The sequence below is a fragment of the Aulonocara sp. 'chitande type north' Nkhata Bay genome, linkage group LG16 (assembly GCF_057382095.1).
Source record: "Aulonocara sp. 'chitande type north' Nkhata Bay isolate Kocher_YH1m ecotype deep benthic linkage group LG16, A_spYH_male_GT1.1, whole genome shotgun sequence".
NCBI classification, from domain to species: Eukaryota; Metazoa; Chordata; class Actinopteri; order Cichliformes; family Cichlidae; genus Aulonocara; species Aulonocara sp. 'chitande type north' Nkhata Bay.
Window position 1 is genome coordinate 26,458,102 of NC_141359.1, and position 19,556 is coordinate 26,477,657.

Consider the following 19,556-nt stretch of genomic DNA (forward strand, 5'->3'; position numbering starts at 1 on the left):
GCTAAAACGTCTCACTTGTCTTTTTAAATGAGCAGACTGATGCCACGCTGCGTGCCACAACAAGAAAACCTCACATTGCATCAGTTATTAAAAACTAGTCAGAGCAATAATCCTCAAATTGCTCAACGCTACGGAAATGACTGGATGCTGTACTGGTCTCTCCCAATGCTTGCTTCATCAAATGCTGGGGTGTTTTGTTTCTGAGGCATTTACAAATTTATATTGAGGTTAATGCTGCGCTTCAGGCTAGTGTGAGTTGTAAAACACCATCCCTATGAGTATTAATATGTGACGGCAAAACTGCATAATAAATGATTCACTTCACTTCTTGCTTTTCACGTTAACCTTCAGGGGAGCGGAGGAGCCCCGCAGCTCAGGCAGAATCGAAATCTGTCATATTCATAATGGAGTGTCAGCAATAAGAGCCTACTTAAAGGAGAAAGGAGCTGCACAGCCCCGAGGCGTGTGCTGTCCAAACCGAGCTGTCCTCCACTCATTAGCACAGCGTGGATCTGTAATCCCTGGCGTTCTTTGGGGGCACAGGTGTCCCCTGTCTGTCCTCAGATTAGCTTTGTAATCCCCAGGACCCCCCTGACCTGACAGTAGCGTTTGTGTTTGTGAAGCTGTTCACTAGAATGCCTCTTGACCACTCGGTGAGTCAAATGTTTTTGCCTCTCGTTTTACACATTCCAACGACATTTCATCCATTTACCTCACTGCGCTCACCGATAACATGACATACTGGACTTAGCAGACCATCTGTCAGCTTCACACTCTCTAACAAGAGTGGGTACTCGCTATTCTCATTTTATCCACGCTGCTCACAATGCCATCAAAGTGCCTTCAGCAAGCCTCGCCACAAATGCAGCGAAACGCAGAAGAAGTCAAATGATCGATGTTGAAATCGGAGCCCAACAGCTTTGTTCAATTTTAAAGCATGACACAGAAAAAAAAATCTATAACACTTTGTGGGTAAAATACACAAAATATTGCAAAAATATGTTTAAGTTGTGGATTAAAAAGAAAGGAAAAAAACTGTGGCTTGAGTGCTGGATGCTATCCAAATTCCGGAAACATCATGGAGGTGGTGTGGAACAGCAGGAAGCTATCCAAATAAAACAAGTGATACATGAACACAGAGGCGCTCTGGCCAGACCAGATGTTGTGAGGTTGCGAAAGTGACTGGACTGAGGTGGAGTCCACGTTCCAGAGCGAATATGAACCCGAAATGTTGTTTGTTCAAAACAGTTAATAAAAAATGGCTCGGCTGAGTTAAAAATGATGAGAAAAATTAGTTTACATGGATTATAATATTTAAAAGAACCTTTTAAATCTTCCTCCTGTGGCAGGAAATCTTCAATGAAATGAAAAAGAAGCCGGATGATTTAATACTACTGCTCAATAATAGCATTTAATTTGTCCTTTATTAACACAAGCCTGACAAATACAACCAGCTTAGTGCCTAACTGTAAGCTGTGACAATGATGGCCACATTTGTGTCACTGTGTCGCATTTAGATCTGTAATAAAGTAAAAGTATTCAGCATCCTGTTTTATGTGTGCATTTGGGTGGGTGGGGGTTGTTTTTTATCCTGTTATACACACTTATTCATTAGTCACAAGAGTGGAATTCAAAGGTTAAATGCAATAACGAAACTGATTACATACAAACTTCACAAGAAAAAGTGATAAAATAAAAAGCCTTTGAAATGGCTTCCATGATGTCACCCGCACGCACTGATGGCAGGCATGACGTAACCTGAGAGCTGAGTGCTTTCGCTTTATTTTCACTGGAAAACCAGGAAGCTTTACCGTTGCTTCGAAAGAATTACTGTCCCCTAGTTTGCAGTTTCAACGCCTTTATGTGGCACTGCAGCTAAAACATTACTTTCCTGCTCTGTGACACTTCTGGAAGGCGTGCAAACATTTCTGACAGAATCATGATTACCTCCCCCACAAAAAAACCCCCAAACACACCTGTAAATTTTGACCCTCCAATCCCACCCTGTCTAAACCGGCATCCCTCAAACGCCAAAGAGCCGTACACTCACTTTTTCTAACGAGACGATAGAGGCACTCTGAACAGCAGGTGCCCGCCACAAAAGTACACTTTTGCATGGGAGCTTGAAACCACATGATTACTGAGCACAGAGCTGCTTTTATGGTATTAAAAAAAGGGCTGCAAGTGGCATCCCTGTCGAGCACACGGACACGGTGCCTGCAGACTTAACAGTGTGGATCAAACTGTTCAAAGCTGAAACATCTGAACACCAGCGTCAGTGATCACAGGTATTATTCAAACCTGTTCAACTGTCCCATGGTGAGCATCTTAATACAAGATTTTCATAGGAGAGGAAAATTGCCTGCTCACCTGAATTTGAAGGATTCAATCTATTATTATATATTATAGATTTATTTTATAGGTGCATAAAATTATTTACCATTTGTTGGTAACGTGTTTTTTTTTTAACGAAAAAGCAATCTGAAGCTTCTACTGCAGGAAAGAAACAAAACTGATGTCTTGCCAATTTCCTATCTCTGTTTTTGAGATTTACTGGAAGCGCTTGAGTTGGTACTGAATCCAAATCATAACCCCGGATAGGCTGGTGCTTCTCTGTAGCTACTTGTAAAGAGTCTAGAGTAAAAGGCAAATCTTCTGTCCAATAAAACCTGAAACAGCAGACTGCCACATTGTCTTCAGGTCTAATGGAGTCCATTCAAATTCAACAGCACCTCCCATTCTGCTCCGCAGATGTTAATTCTGGCAAGTTGCTACCCGACAGAACCTGCCTTTTTTACTGTGGCCATTTCAAAAGCAGCTTATGTCTCACAAAGAATAAAATAATAAAAACGTACTAAAATAAAAGCCTGAAAAAGAATGTTAAAGCTAACTTTTGAGACAAAGTGTTACATCACATCACAACTGAGGACAAAAATTAAGCTCAAGGCCCAGGATTGACAAGTGTCAATCCCAGAGGATAAAGTGTATCCTTGTCATAATGACACTAATAACTGATGAATTTGCTGGAAGTTTTAGATAAAACTCAACATCATTAACATTAACTAATTCTTAAGAGGTCACAACAAAACACCCACTCTTATGCAGAACTTTGACAGACCAAGCAGAATGTCTTTCTAGTGCAGCTGCCACCTTGGAGCCTGGACAGATCCTGACCATAATGCACTTCTCAAAAGAGCTGCAACTCTGTTGCTCTTTTGTGTGAATTTTGGACTGGTCCTGGCAATGGACTGTTACCCACATGAAAGGATCAGACTGGTCTTTTTAAGACTCCATCATCATACACCTGCAGGAAGAATTACACCAAATATAACTATGGATGGCCAAGTCTAAACAATGACTCCAGGCTGATGTCAAAACTCCCAGGGACATTTTCTTTTCCTCTTAACACAGTTGCTAGCTGGCATTCAACATTTCATTGATGCCAAACAAAGTGTTCGGCTGCTTTATTAGTCCACAACCACGCAACTGAAACTTGATTCAGCAGGTAAACAAAAGCAAAGTAAAATCAAAACAAAGTCCAGCTGACAGGTTTAAAGATTATTCTAGAGTCAATGATTTCCTTTGGGTTTATGTGCCACCCACATAGTGGAGCAGAAAACCGAACCCCCGAATGTGCACATGTCAAAACTGAAGTTAGACCAACGATACTGATTGGACCCTCAGTAGTTTCAACTGGGTGGTGACTGCACACAGCTGAGAGACTTTTTCTCACATAATCAGCTGAGCCTCTGCCAGCCAGGCAAGATGCCTCCAGGCTATGCTTTGGGATCTTGAGCAGCACATTATCGCTTCACATCGCAGTACCTCACATCCCCTCTGAGATTTCACAGGCCAGAGCGTTGGTTGCAGGATTTCATTGCTCCCTGAGCATAACATCCTCAGTGCTGTTCTGGCTAATTGGTGGGTGAGTATCCTGGGGATCCAGCATAGCAGAAACCAATACAAACACACACACGCTTAGAAACGGGTATGTGTGGAGGCCTCTCGTGGCCTGCCGGCTCTGGGTCCAGTGCCAGGCTCCGTCTTGGGCTTCACACAGAATAAAGAGCAGCTCTGTCTGGTGGTCCTGACGCACGGGATTCAGCCACTGCTCATCCTCTGCACCACAGACAAAACCCACTGTTCTATTTTATTAATGAAGAAGAGTCAACGTGGAAAAACCTAAGAGGTTTAGCTTAGTCACTTCCTGGGTTTCATGTAGCACTGTGTGAGATGCAGGGCTCAGTGTCTTCGCACATTTGAATGACATTCTAACAAAAAGCCAATTTGCATATTACCACCAATGCACTTTGGATACACCTTACCCTGGGAAGTACCAGAAAGCGTTTTCCAGGTAAAAACCCACTCTGGACCTGCCGATGTGACAGATTAGACTTCATTTAAACATGAGGGCTACTCTTGTGATTAATCTGCTGGAGTGGATTTCAGATGCGGTACCTCACAGCAGAAATAACAGCAGATTGTGGTGCGTCGCAGCCTTTAAACAAAGCAGCTTAGACGTAATCTGGGCAGACTACTGAGAAGAGCAACAACAGCATCCAAGCTACAGTCCCCCCCATATGGCATTTAAACAAGTAATGACTCTGAACTTCTCTGTCTCCATGACAGCAGGCACGATACTCAGAGATTCAACTCGACGGTCTCCTGGATGTGGGTGCAATCTAATTTGATTGTCAACTCTGTGGTTAGCTGAGGCAGAAGAGCAGACATGAGGCCTTGGCTGCATTCCTGTTACAGAGTCATTTTCCTTTGGTTCAGTGTGAAGCATATAGACTGACTAATACTGTACATGTGACTCCCAAAGACCGACTGTAATCATTTCACGTGCTTTCAGCTATTGTGCACTTATAAGCCAAGAAACATGTTAAAAATGCCGTTCAGAAATTTTGTCTGGATCTGGCAAGTGCATGGTTAACTGATCAGCAGCACACTGACATGACAGAACTGTGCCGTGCAGATTAGACATCAAGAGGGCTCACTCATGATCATGTGGAACTCATCTGTGGTTGACTTATGTTACCAATACTACGACAACAAGCGAGCAAAGATGCTTTAAAAGAACCAGCAACAATGAGGAGTCATAGAAAGCAGAGAGCCTTGGCATACAAACAAATTCCTATTTATGTCTCTATGACAATCTGCGCCGTCTAAACAAAGATTATTTGGGTTTAATCTCCTTCTGACTGAAGGCCAAGGCTGCATGTGAATCAGGCAGTCCGATCACAGCAGAGGCCTCAGATTACTATTAGCTCAAGTCTGTTTCAGAGATCAGTTCTTGGCCTAATGAGCCACTTCACTGGGAGCTTTTCATTTGGTAGAAACTGCAGACTCCACCAGAGGCAAGCCACTTGTATGACAATCACACACAGTGAGAGCAAACAACCATATCTAAGGAAGGTGGGTTGAAATTTAACTTACTACAGCTTTGAAGGAGCTGAAGGCAGTTAAAACTACATCAGTATAAGTTAGGGTTAGCTCACTGAGCACAGGCAAAGGTTATAGTTTCTATTATTTCTTTGGGTCTTAAATACAAACTTTCAACTATTTTAATGAGATAAATGCGATAAGTACAAAAAAACAACAACAAGATATTACAACGGCCAAGAAGTGGGGACTTCTAAGTATAATTTAGATTGGCACATGTACACAAATCATTAACTACAGACATAATATGGTGATAAACTTTAACAACACTGAATTTTGCATTGATCTTAACAGTTTATTCTTGACCTTGGAAACATTTTTGCTAAAACAATCTCCAGTGAAGGACCATTTAATGGCATTGACACATTAACTCATCTTGTGGACTGTGCCAAGATCCTGGACTTCCTGGATCTTCTAGCATTCAGTGGGTAGTTTAACAGAACACCGTGACACCAGTTCCTGTACAACACAAGTCAACATTACTTGTGCAGCTACACAAAATCTTTACTGTAGAAACTAGGTTAATTTTACATGTGTGGTTACACACAGATGCAGTCTGCTCAGATGATTTGAGTCACGGGTTCATATTTGAAAAGCTTTTCACATCACACACCGTGCAAATTTTAATAGAGTGTAGTTCTGTGCAAAACTCTTGTCACCCTTCATTTCTCTTTATATTTTGCTTCCAAGGCTCTAGACTTTCATGTAATTTTTAAGTGCTCTTGAGCAACAGTTCTCCACGCTTGCTGAAAGTTTTTCTCTGGGCATTAACTGCTATTTTACTCGGTCTGTTGCAAAAGCATATGTCCTCATTTCTTTAATTGAATTCATGAAAAATGCCAACGATAACACATGAAAGGGTGGTTTTAACGCAGATACTCATAAGGAAGAAAAAACAGAGTAAAGGCTGAGTTATGAAAAATTACACTAGAACTGGACTAAGAATCGGTGGCAACAGGTCTTATTTAGTGATGAATCAAAATTTGTAATCTTTGGATCAAAGTGTCATCATGTGTACGGAGGAGCTCAGAACAATGGATAGAAAAAAAATAAATGATGGAGCAGTATCAGTCGTGGATTGACCTCCTCAGAGCCAACACCTCAGCATTATTGAAGCAGTGACAGAGACAATGAGGAAAGGCAACCAGCATCCAAAGAAGAGCTTTGAATGTCCTTCAAGAAGCCTGGAGAACTAATCCTGAAGACTAATACATAAAGAAATTACAACAAGTGATGGTCAACCTCATTAGAATAGTACAAACTCTGTTTTTGCCTTATATGTTTTGTTTTTAATCTTTCATGTTTGCACACTTTAATAAATCACTGTCTATTTCCCATTTTCCTGACAAAATATCATGAAATGAGGGGCAACTCAAGACTATTGCAAAGAACTATATGTCCTCGATTAAAAAGAAAAAAACAAATACAAAGCTGTGGACAACTTGAATGTGGTTACATACTGTGCAAGCCTTTAATCCAAATGGTTCCCTGCTGTGATCCAAAGCTTGCCTGTTGATCAAATCTATTAAAAGTGGCAAGTAAACAGTCCTGCAGCTATTATTTGACCAATCTGGTGTCAATATGCAACAAGAAGACTAATATCATCATGTCCAAAAGCAGTCATTTAGTTATAGTTTACATAACTGATAAGGGGAAACCAGCCAATCAGATCGATAAAACTTTATGGGTGACTAACAAGGGGCTAAATGGCCCACTTAAATCTTGATCAGCTCTGAAGGCCTCTGTTATGTCAGGACACAAAGCAGAGCGAGGGGAATCATCCTAATCGTTTGCCACTCAAACTGAAGTGAGGTGATCAGAGTCACGTAGTGCCACTTGATAGTGCCAACTGCCATGAGCCACAGCTGAGACACATTAGGGTTTAAACGGCAGTAACTAACACTAAATGCTGTGATTATAGCACTAAGTTCTTTTAATGCTGGAGGGCTTCCATCCCACCAAGAGATGAGGCATCATGCTGGCAGCAAGGAAGAGGAGGGGAGTCAGCGGGGGAGTTCCTGACATGGTATGAGGACGGGCGTTTCAGATAGCCATCCTAAGAAATTTTAGACTTAAATAGTTTGATTAGGGCGGGGGTTTGTATCCTGGGAAGCGTAATAATGATGAGTTTTATAATCAACAAACTAAATTTTCTAGATCCCAACTGTTTTGCTATTTCTCATTTGAGAGGGGAATTCCTAATGCTTGTAAAATGTAGGAAGTAGGTGGTTCTAGTAGCAGATGTGATTAAGAAAAGGGCCTAAATCCCTCGGCAGTGTGACGTCAAACCTCTCTCTGCGTGCTGCCTCCAGGCCAGAAAGGGATTCACCAGTGTCTGACAAGCAGCAATCACACCCCAACACAGCACAGCGAATTGACTTCCACCTAAACTGCTTTTTTGTGATGTGCTTACAGGCTAAACGATCTGCCCCGCCACCACTAACATAACAAAAATGCTCTGTAGCGAGTTGAAAAAAAAAAAAAGACAAGCTCGAAATGAAAAACCTTCTCCTCGTCTCCGTGACGAGTGCACGACGATGCAGTGATAAGAACCGGCTTGCTCAAGTCAAATTCCTTCTCCTAAAGCAGTTAATGTGTATGAGGGCGCGAGGCCAGGCGACAATCACGTTTGACCCACATTTTGCCGGCTCTCAAATTTCACCTCACTGTTCCTCTGTGCAGGTTTTGATTCACTGACTGGGGCACAAAGCTGGAGAGCAGAAAGTCATGTGTTACTCTGTGATGGCTTAAATAAATAAAATTGTCCAAGAAGATGGTAAATAACACTTTAGTACACCAGTACACCAAGAAATGAGCAACACATCTGGCCAATCAAAACCTATTATATACAAACCTTTTGTGAATCCCTGCAACACAGTCAGTATCTTGATCAACTGTTTAGAACTGTTTTGCATGGAGGACTCTTTATGTTGGTGCCCAGGTAAGGTAACTGTTGACAGATCCACTGCCTGCCTATGATGTGACAGATGTTTCAAAGGACCTGACATGCCAGGCACTTAAAGCTTCAATGGGGAGCTTGTGTCTGGACCCATAAAGTTACCAGTGTAGGTGTCTCGTGCATATACTTGTGGAAGTGCTACAATATTAACATTTTATCTTTTTTTTTTTAATTTATTTATTTATAGGGCCAAAACGTAGTGTCTGATCTATTTCAGGACTATGTGGTAAAAAGTGTAAAAGCTGACTCAGATACTTGTTGAATCAAAAAGAAAGAAGGTATCAATAAATTCCCAGTCCTGCTACAACTTCATCGCTACTTTGATTACGGTTTAAAAAAAACACACAACAAAGTTTAGAAGTTTTGTCAAGGTCAAAAAACGTCATATCAGAGGAACAGATGCAGATCTTGTGCAAATAAACAAACACTTTTCTGTTTGGAATGACTTTTTTTTTTTTAACTGAGCAACAAAGAGAGGATCGGGGCGTGCAGGACGAGAAACAGAGGGTCCAACCTACACACACAGCTGTCCCGTCCCGGGGCACCGGAGCATGGAGGGAACAAAGAGAAGACAGATGCAAACGACTTTTTTCTTACCAAAACGATTGCAAATCTCTCCTCCAGTTCACCTGCGTCTGGCATGGGGAGTTTCAGGGGCATGTTGTGTCCCCTGAGATCAGTGTGGTGGTCCATGCTCCCTGCGTTCCCCATGATTCCTCTTTTGACCAGAAACCCCAACTTTTTCCCCTCTTAGTCCACTTGAGAAAAAAACAAAACAAAAAAAACTCTGCACGGCGATAAAAAGGGGAAATATCCGCACGCTCTTCGCTTTGCTCAGTCGCCCTGGCAGGATCCTCGCAGGTTTATCCAGATCACTTCTTCTTCTTCTTCAACATAAAGCACATGTGAGGGAAGTAACATAATGCGACGGGTCCGAGCGCAAGCGGCGGCGGCGGCAGAGGAGTCCCTGATGAAACATTTTCACGGCAAAGGGAAGAAACCTGGAAACGTGACTCCTCTTACTCACTCGGACCTTTTCTATGCAGTTATCCGTATCTTGCACAATTTCGGCTCCACTCCCAGCCGGTAGTAATGACGACGAGCATGATTCACGATTACTGCAACCCTATCTGTTACTTAGTAGTGACTGAGTGAATGAGTGATTGAGCGGGTCCGGCTTTCCTAATCCCTCCACTGCTGACCAGCTAGTTAAGGAGGAGGGGGTGTCCACACGCTCACACACACTTGGACACACTCGCAGCCTGCGCGCACACTCTCATCCCTCTTTTACAATGAGTCCTTTCAGGGGGGCGAGCCTCCCACTTCTTCTTGGGGCGTAGCTCCCAAAGCCGTAGCTAAGGAGATGCTCGGTGTTGCATTGTGGTACTTTGAGTCTAGAGTCAGGGGCCAGTAATCAAGGGACGCCCTCGTGCAAAAGAAGAGCGAGTGCAGGGACTCTGTGAAGTGAATCCATCCTTCTTACGGTGTGTTTTTCACTTTTTGTGTAGATAAACTTAATTTGTTATATAATATCCTGCCAAACTCTGTCACAATGACTTCATTAGTCAAGCGTTTTCTACACATGTATGATTATCAGTTTTGAGCTTAACCAGTTATCATATTGAACAATGTTTTCCAAAAACAGCACATGAGTGTAATAAATCAGTAACTCCAGGCATCATAAGTAGTCACAATGAGATAAGGCTATTTTAATTTACACCTATTTCTAAATTTTGACCATGACTATTTGAGGGAAAAGATTTGCACACAATGACCTTTTCCCTCAGAACAGTCATTTATTAGACAATATTTATTGGCTGAAAATGTGCAAACCAATCACTGCGGTCAAAGCAACAAACACAGACAGGTGTTTTTAATTGTGTGTACTTTTCTATAGCAACAGCAAACTTATAACTTATAACTTTTAACAGGAAGCGATCTCCAGCAGAATCAGGCTCCGGGTGGGACAGCTATGTGGTGGAAAAGAGAGACCACTAAAAAACGGGACAAATGACAGCTAAACAAAGATGCGAGGAAAGTTAATAATGGATGGATGGAGAAGTGCCCAGTGCATCAGGCAAAGTCCCTCAATGTGACTAAGGGGTGGTTCAGGATCATAACATCCAACCTAAACTATAAGCTTGATCAAAATGGTTTATCAGCTATTTCAAACATTTCCCCCCCAATGAACTTACATTTTAAAAAACTAACTCTTGAACCTCTTGAACATTGGATTCAGTGTAAAATGTGATGATCAACATTCAGTGACAGTAGTAGCAGTCTGCTCAGTTGTGACACCTTAACATTTGTGTAATAAACATATATACATATATTTCTGTATTATACTAAGTACATATTCAGTGGTGAAGGGCAGTCAACATCCACTGTAGAGTTCCTATCAGATCCAGTCTGTTTTTGTTTTTAAACATATTAGGATCTTCAACATGGCTTAAAATGAAATCTGATGCGGTCAGGGTGGAGACCACATTACGCACAACTGGGTGACATCAGCATGCAACCTTTTGGAGAAAATCCAGAGGTTCTCCAGATGCACAGTGCTTTCATTCAGCCTGCTTGACTGACCGAGTAGGGGAGGGTGTCATATATGAGGTTACTTGGCTGCAAACACCAAGGATGCAAAGCACAGCTGACTGACCTCATTCGCTCATTACGTGTTTAAAGTTGAGTATTGTTATTTTGCTCTGTAAGAACCCCTCCCCCCTGCACTGGCTTATTCAAAAGCCATTTATGCTCATTTTGATGTCTGAAGATACTAATTTACCAACAAATTTATTTCATACACCAATTCAACTGCTCAATAACACAAATAGCTTGCCATATGGCAGCTCAGTGCATTTAGACATGTTGACACGGTCAAGGTGATCTGCTGAAGTTTAAACTGAGCATCAGAATTAGTGCCAGGCGGCCTAGTGAGCGGCAGTTCTCTGGGTGAAAATGCCTTGTTGATGTTGAGGTCAGAGGAGAACGATTAGACTGCTTTGAGCTAATATTACAACCAAGGTACACAGAAGAGCATCTCCGTACACACAATACGTAGAACCAGTAGCAGAAGACCACACCGGGTGCTACTCTTGTAAGCTAAGAGGAAAATGATGCTGTATTTTGCATAGACTTACCAAAACTGGACAACAGAAGATTGGAAAAACATTGCCTGGTCTGAAAAGTCTTGATTTCTGCTGCAACTTTTAATGGTTGGATGGTAGAACCAGAATCTGGTGTAAACCTGTGAAAACATGGAGCCATCCTGCCTTGTATCAACGGTTCAAACTGGTGGTGTAATTTTGTTTGAGATATTTTCTTTGTATGCTTTTACAGACTTTTGGGGCTCCATGTTTTTTTTATGGCAATATAAATAACAACGATAATAATGTCAACATAATTTAACTTTGAATCTTGCATTTGTTCTCTGAAAATTGTTTCTTTTTCTCTACATAAATCTAAATGTGCAGCTCACTCTATAATCCACCTATTATCTCAGACAATAAACAGCCTTTACTTTACAATGATCAGCACATGACACGAGCTCAACAATGACTTAACATTAAAACAATGACAACAACACTGTGTGTCGATTAAGTGCAGTGTCAAACAAATGAGGTTGTGTGCTGAAATAACAAGCGTTCCTGACACAGCGGACGGTGACACAGCAGCAATAAAAACAAACAGTGAGGAAGACTGTTTCATTCTTACCCCTCAAAGTAAATAATGGTTTCATTTTTAGTAGATATAGAATGTGCAGAAAGGTGATTAACATAAGCTTAATTAAAATAAACAACAGATAATTTTTCTTTTACTCATTTAATCAACAGCACCTCAGTTTTCTACCTAACACAAATTGGTGAATATTCTTCCAAAGATTGTACATTAGATGCCAGCAGGATGTTGCATGTATGGGTGGAGGCGGCATCTTGCAGCTGCATTTCTGAAAAATCTTGGGGGGGTGGTATGATGGCCTCAGATATGTCCATGAGGAAATATAAAATGCAAAAGAGGTGCCAAAAATAAAAGCAGCACAATCACGCCAGTGTGTGAGGAATCTCACAGGGAGTTCACTTGGCTGCTCAGTTTAGTAACATTTAGTAACAGTGAAATCAAGCTCTCTTAAAAGGAGACTCATGAAGTTATAGCCTTCATAAGGCTCGAGTAGATTAACAAATGTCTTTGTATTTTAACTTATGGCGCTGGAGGGTGCAGTGATTGAATCAAGTACCAACAGATCGTAAGGATAATGGTGCCATCTAGTGTATATTGCTTCCTACTCTGGAGCAGATTAAGACAAAGCTAAATGTCCACAACCCTTTAAAGGAAGACTAAATAACCTGATCATTATGGTTAATGGTCAGGGGTACCAAACATATGGGCCAGGGGCCAGAAGTAGCCTGCCAAGGACTCAAATCTGGGCCACAGGACACCTTTCAAAAAAAAGAAAAAGTGGCCACTTAAGGAGGGCAGTTTTGGGACTTGACTATATTTAAGTTTAACAGCTTTTCCTACTGACATGCAGACAACACCAAAGTAAATAATTTCTATTCACCCCCCCAAATCTACAATAGAAAATTCTATTGTTATGGTGGGTCCGCATGAGAAAAACAAAACAAAACATTAAATGTAATAAGTTTTTTTTAAAAGTAGTATTTTTTTTTTTTTTTTTTTTAAATAGTAAAAGCTTATTACAGTAGAGTGGGTAATGAGCTACCAGAGGTAGTTTGACGAGGAAGAACCACCGATATATATAAAATTAAAATAAAAACCCAACACATCATTGTATTTAGAAAATCAGGCACGTTTCTTTGCCCGCTATTTTAAATGAGTTCCCGTTTATGCCAAAGATGTAAATATTTTACACCCGCTCTGCACTGGCAACTAAAGACTTTACAGTACTCTGACACAAATGAAAGCCAACAGGGTTCAGGCAGCTGAGTATCAAACTATATTTATTGTATACAGTATAAGGACAAAAAAAAAATTAAAGAAAAAGAACATTTGCCAACATCACCATGCAAATCTAAAATGTTTACATTTGAAACGCAGGTGAAAATGAACAAGAACAAAAAAGGTTCCATCAACACACAAGCATAAAACAACGTTAATGTTTGGATAGACTTTTTACAAACGTATTCAAATTGGCAACATGTCATGTATGTATGTATACAATGAGTGAAATACTTATTCTTGGATGAGATAAAATGTCTCTGATAAAAGGTGAGGAGTTTTTCCCCTTTTAAAGTCCTGGACAGGCATAAAATCAACTTTACACATGAAAACAACCGTTTTTCTGCTGTGCAATACCACCAACCACTGAGTTACAATAACTTTTACATCTACATTTTTATATTAGTCAAACCCTTTTATAAAAAGAAACCTTTTCATTTAGCATTTTTGGTCCAAGAACCTTACTGTACTACCAGTCAGATAAATCCACTTTGAAGGTAACAGTATTGAGGTAAACCATCCATAATGACGCTTTCCAAGCACAAGTATTTCTCCTGTTGAAGATAAACTGTGCATGGACAGATTATTTCTAAATGTTCTTTTAAAAACGCGACTAAAATCTACATGAGAATGTCACAAAATCTCCCATCTATGAACAGATCACTACTGACTATCCCAGCAGCATTCCTCATAAGTACATGAATATTTAAATAGTCAAGTCCATCCTGAATATGAATTCTTACCATTATCTGGAAAAAAATTAAACAAATATCAAGAAACAGAAAAGAAAGCATGTCATTTAGCTTACTCAGACAGCTGAACATCACAAAAACCCCACAATGGTCCCGTCATTACAAACCATAATATGAGATGTACTCTGTCCTTATGAATTTCAAATCGGTTTTGGTGAATAAAACATTAAGTTACCTAATCTCAAAGTCTGTATTTGGCCCCAAATGATCATTATTATCCTTTTTATTTTTTGTTGTGTGAAGTCTTTCATTTAGGGAAGCACAGTCGATAAACCTAATAGAAAAAGAAAACTGAATTGAAAAGGAGAAACAAAACAAAACAAAATTGTTGACTCTTTCCACTTAACAGACTCCTCCCGTCTGTTGCTGAAATACATCAATAGTGTCTTCATCCTCCATCTCCAGCTGCAACAAAGACACGTGCACATTAGTCTCTCAGACCATGTCTTGACAGCAAGTTTTCAGTAATGCTAATAATATCATGTAGGCAGGTTTCCCTGCCTAAATTACCACTTTTAAATTACCATGTTAGGACTGTTTTGTTTGTCCGTCTTATCCCTGAGGTGTAATATATATTATTAGAGTTAAAATGAACACTGACAATTTGGTGCACAAAAAGAGCTTTCTGAAATAAACAAAATTTACACGTATTTTGTACCCTGTATGTGTAAAGCACAACTAATATTGGACAATGTTTCCCCGAAAGGTCACTGCAGACACTGGACTTTTACCATAATTCCACTTTTTTTTTTGATAGGTTTGAGGTCGTTGCACTTTGAAATGATTTCTACTGAACAATCCTGAGGTAGATACAACATCCAGTCTGTTCAATGTACCAGCTCCACTGGTAGCTAAACAGTTCCAGATCAACATGCTACAACCTGCATGTGGAACAGCTAGTAACAGTTCCTTTGTTTATGTCTGAAGGATGTCTCCTCCAGACATACTTCAGGTAATTCTGCTCAGAAACAGTTTTGTCTAATCTGATTAACATTCTCCTGGAGAACATTTGTGCATGTGGTCAGCAGAAAGCTTTTGTTTAGCTTTGCATGTCCTTTTTGGATGGCAGCCTCAGTCTACAGCAATACAAACTCCTGAGTGTCTCCAATGGTCCAGCAGCTTCAAGTTCATGATGGGTCTATGCCTTGATGGGTTCACACCATCCAAACCAGCTTCCATTCAGCCAACCTCTTTGGTCTTTTCAGACTTTGGCTAACTTGTTGACCATTTGAACCGATGGTCTTGTAATGTGCAGCTGTTCAGGAATTTGTCACATACACAAATATAGGATTCCCTTTCTCAAATCTGCACTGAGCGTTTTGGACTTTCATTCTGCTTTTTGTCAGTCCAGTGGCAAAAAGCAAATGGTTTGTGAGAAAGTATGAGCTTTACTCAACCACAATTATTAACAGAAGGCTGGAAGTCTTTCAGGAAAGAAAATTTAGAACTGACAGCATCGCCAATTTAAAACAAAAATTTAAAAATGTGTTGAACGCTCGCTCTAGGTTAGGGAAGACAAGCTGCCTCAAGCAGAGTTAAAGTATCTTGGGATCTTATTCACAAGTGATGGGAAGGTGAAGCGTGAGTTGGACTGCTCGACTGGTGTGACGTCAGGAGTAATATGCGCTTGTGCTGGCCCATTAATAAAGAAATGGGCTAAGCTGAAAGGAGCTTTCAATTTACTAGTCCATCTACATGCCATCCCTAACCTGTGGTTATGAAATACGGGGTAGTGACTGAAAGAACAAGGTCACAAATACAAGTGGCAGAAATGAGTTTCCTCTGTAGGGTGGCTGGGCTCAGCTTTAGGCCTGATTTATGGCGTTTTCATGTTCACCACACACCCTCCGTCATGGGTGGTGTGTGCACAGTTTGACGTCACATTGCCTGATGCACACCCACAGTATTTGTAGCGCCTTGACTGGTCGTCCGCCTCTCGACTTTTGCAAACTGGCACGTTGTGCCGCAGCTAAGCTAAAGACATGTGTGTACAGTCATTTAGGATTTTACAGTCATTTTGATGATATTCCAGTACAGAAGCTCAGATATATCATTCAGGAGAATACTGCACCGGGTTCCTGCACTTAACGGCAGGAAAACTGACTGTGTGATGATGATCTAGACTTCTGGGGGAAATCTACGTCGTAACCGGAACCTTTAGATCCTACCAGTAACTTCCCAAGTAGCTTGATGTGAACCTCCTGACAAATGTAACTACATGTATGGTTGATGCACCACGAAGTAACTGAATGGCTTGGAAGTAGGGATGGGTACCGGTGTCCGGTGCCATCATTCTGACAAACGGTAGTAACCAGACCGAAAAGCAGCGCACATTTCGGTGCTTTATTTCGGTGCTTTTTTTCCTGAGCTGTGATACACTTCTAGCCAATCATTTTACGTTTCCGAGGATAGTAGGCGGGCCCAGGTACGTACGTTCTTTTAGAGCAGAGCTACAGATTAAAAATGTCCAAGGCGAAGCGGTCAAAAGTCTGGTTGTACTTCACAGCAAAATATGCAAACTCAGCAGCCTGCAACAAGTGCTTTAAGCTGATACTGTGATACTGTCAAAGGAGGTAACACCTCAAATCCGATGAAACACCTGGCGACGCATAGCGTTTTTTTTAAAGCCCAGAAATGCGCCGTATTTGATAGCTTGCTGCGAGACCTCACACCGAGCACATCTACTGCGGGTGGGTTGCCTGTTATGCAACATCCCCCAAAAACACGAAGAGTAGAGTCCTGGCCCCTAGCCCTGCCAGTGTAGCAGAAATGATGACGGATGATGATGCAGCAGCAGCCGTTCTTCTCTGTGCGAGTAGCTTAATGTTGTTCGTGTGTAATTTACGTTGAGTAGGCTAACCATGTTATTAAATTAATGCATGTAAGGTGAACTAGCAAACATCATAGCTACATGCGGCTGTCCTCTTGTTTAATGGCAGATACTCCCTTCACCCTGGCCAAAAAGGCTAAAATGACCAAAGAAAAAAAGTGGAAAACAGTTAAACATGAGAGGTTTTGGACAAAGTTTGTGTTTTTTTCCATTGTTTAAGCACTGCTTCCACTGCTTCCTTGCTTCCAGCCAAGAGTGATACCATATATGCCCCATAGCTGCAGAAAAGGCTAACATTGTTATCTTTTTACAAAAACCAGCTGAACATGAGGTTTTTGGACCAATTTTGTGTTCTCCATTCTTTAAGCACCGGTTTGAGCACCGGCACCGTTTCAAAAGTACCGATTTGGCACCGGTATCGGATAAAACCTAAACGATACCCATCCCTACTTGGAAGGTTACAGCATAGGGTTAATAGGGATTTTCAGTTACGTCATAAGTAACGATGTAGATTTCCCACAGAAGTCTAAATCATGCTTTAAAGATAAGGCAAGGAACACCGAAATCTGAAAGGATCTCTGGAGTAGAACCACTCCTCCTACAAAAGGAGCCAGTCGAGGTGGTTAAGTCCTCTCTTTGCAAGGCATGCCCAACTGGGAAGAGAACCCAGAGTAGCGCCAGAAACATCTTCCTTTTCTTTCTTTTAAATGTCAAAAAAGTTGCTTAAAACTAAAAATTATATTTTTATTTATCAGGCAAATAAACTAAATCCACATTTTAGTGGATTTATTATTTTTTCCTAATTTTTTAGCATTCTAAATATTACTGATTAAAAAGGTTTTACATCTTTATCTTTACTTATTTGGCCAAGTTTGAGCAACAAACAAAGAATTTGACTTTGGTTTACTTTACATTCAAAATATTTGTTAAGCCCTGTACTATTTCAGTGTTGCAACTATAAAGTAGCTAAACACAGAGCAGAAAAAAAAAGTGGTCTTATGCTTCACACTATATAAACATATAAAACTGATATCCAACGCTGAATATCTTTTCATTACGCATAAAAATACAAGAGGACAAGTAGATCTTATCCTCCGATTTGGCTGTTACATGCCATTTTGCATCACTTTAATGACGACATTACAAATATCCAACCAAATGCATTAACTTTATGATTTATAGCTGTAAGTCTTCAGTTTGAGGTTGTGATTGGGCATTTTCTGGAGAAGCTGAGATGTACAACTTGGCCTGAAGGCTGTACTTGTTGTGCTGGCATAAAAGACTTTCTAGTTAAAGAAAACAAGGGCAATGCTATTTTGCATCTTCAAACCTCCATAATGAACTGGGCCTTTAGTATTTTACCAACCTGTGCAGGTGTGTCCGTTTCATTAATTGGTTGTCCATCAAACCTAAACCTTATCTGCCGAATCGACAATCCCTGGAAAAGACAGAAAGGAATTTTCTCTTAGATTCTGCATCTAGTTAATCATTTACAAGGTAATACGCAATAATATGAGCAAAAAAGCTCAAAGGGCCCCATACCTGTCTTTCGCAGTATGCCTTCATTAGCTTGCTTAATGGAGTGTGCCTTTTAATTTTGAACTGTACAACCGAGCCATCCTGACCAGCTACCTTGAGGTTAATGTGGTCGTTCTCCGTCTTCACTCCTTCCTGCAACAAAAGCAAAAAGGTCACCAACAGAAACGTCCGGGAGTAAGCCCCGATTAGTTCAAAGTAGCAGCCAACCTAAGTTAGCCAACTACGTTTACAAGAAAGCGTGATAACGGAGGGAGGTAGGTTTCAAACCCAAAACCCGCACGCATACACACTTCCTTTCGCCTTCTCCCAGCGTTAGCATAGCAGGCTAGTCCGTGTTCAAACTGGCGCAGAAAGCCACAATGGCGCAAACAGTAAAGGGGAAAAAAACAAGCCATTCATTTCGCTAGCACTCTCTGTTACCGACATTAGCAAACATAGTTTAACTGAAAGGTATGCCGATAGGCAGGAGGCTGGATATGGAAGATACAGAACAGGATAGGCACAAACTGAGCTTAAAGCCAAAATATCCGCAAATTGAGCAACCTTTGTTTCCCCCGTCTACCCGCTCAAACTAGGAAACTGCAGCCTTTAAGCAGCACTAGCTTAGCAGAACATGCTAACGGCTGCTTGCAGCGGGCATAATGAGCACCTAAAGATGAACATGACCCAGATGTGTCTCTGTAGGAGCGCGGCACCGACCTTTGGCTTTTCTTCAGACATTCTGCTATTTCCTCCGGTATTTAAGAGTAACGTGGACTCCGGCCGATAATGGTGAAGCGGTTTATCAGCTCCTCCGGCTCTTTCGTTTGGCGAGGGAGCGCGCAGTGATATTTAAAATGTAATTCGACCAAAAACGTCACGTGATCCATTTTTCGTCGGGGCCGCGGATGCGTGAGCGTCCGCTAATTTGCGCACTCCCGTGACATAGGGGAAACAAAAGGGCCCTGATCAAAGAAAACGCGGGAGCTCAGGACAGAAGCTTTCAAATGGCAGCTAATTTACCATGGAAGCTGGCCACACTCATCTCATTACCATAGTAATTACATAGACTCGTTATTATTTATCCCTTGAATCCAAA

General features: G+C 41.1%; 2 protein-coding genes across 10 annotated transcripts in view; both read right to left on the reverse strand.

Annotated features, from left to right (window-relative positions):
* fmnl2a (formin-like 2a) overlaps window positions 1-9,680 on the reverse strand; it is a 48,242-nt gene extending 38,562 nt beyond the window's left edge. For all 9 annotated transcript variants that reach the window (XM_086267849.1, XM_086267846.1, XM_086267850.1 and 6 more), the window contains exon 1: window positions 9,002-9,680. In XM_086267849.1, coding sequence (XP_086123975.1) covers window positions 9,002-9,115 — 114 coding nt within the window. In that variant the 5' untranslated portion in view covers window positions 9,116-9,680. The remainder of the gene's footprint in view (window positions 1-9,001) is intronic.
* Window positions 9,681-13,342: 3,662 nt separating this feature from the next.
* Window positions 13,343-19,328, reverse strand: sumo3b (small ubiquitin like modifier 3b). Its single transcript, XM_086266555.1, has 4 exons — window positions 19,178-19,328; window positions 18,482-18,610; window positions 18,306-18,377; window positions 13,343-14,514 (listed from the first exon to the last, which is right to left on the reverse strand). Exons 1-4 carry the CDS (start codon window positions 19,196-19,198, stop codon window positions 14,452-14,454), a joined length of 285 nt encoding a protein of 94 aa, XP_086122681.1. The 5' UTR covers window positions 19,199-19,328; the 3' UTR covers window positions 13,343-14,451.
* Between the last annotated feature and the right edge of the window lie 228 nt (window positions 19,329-19,556).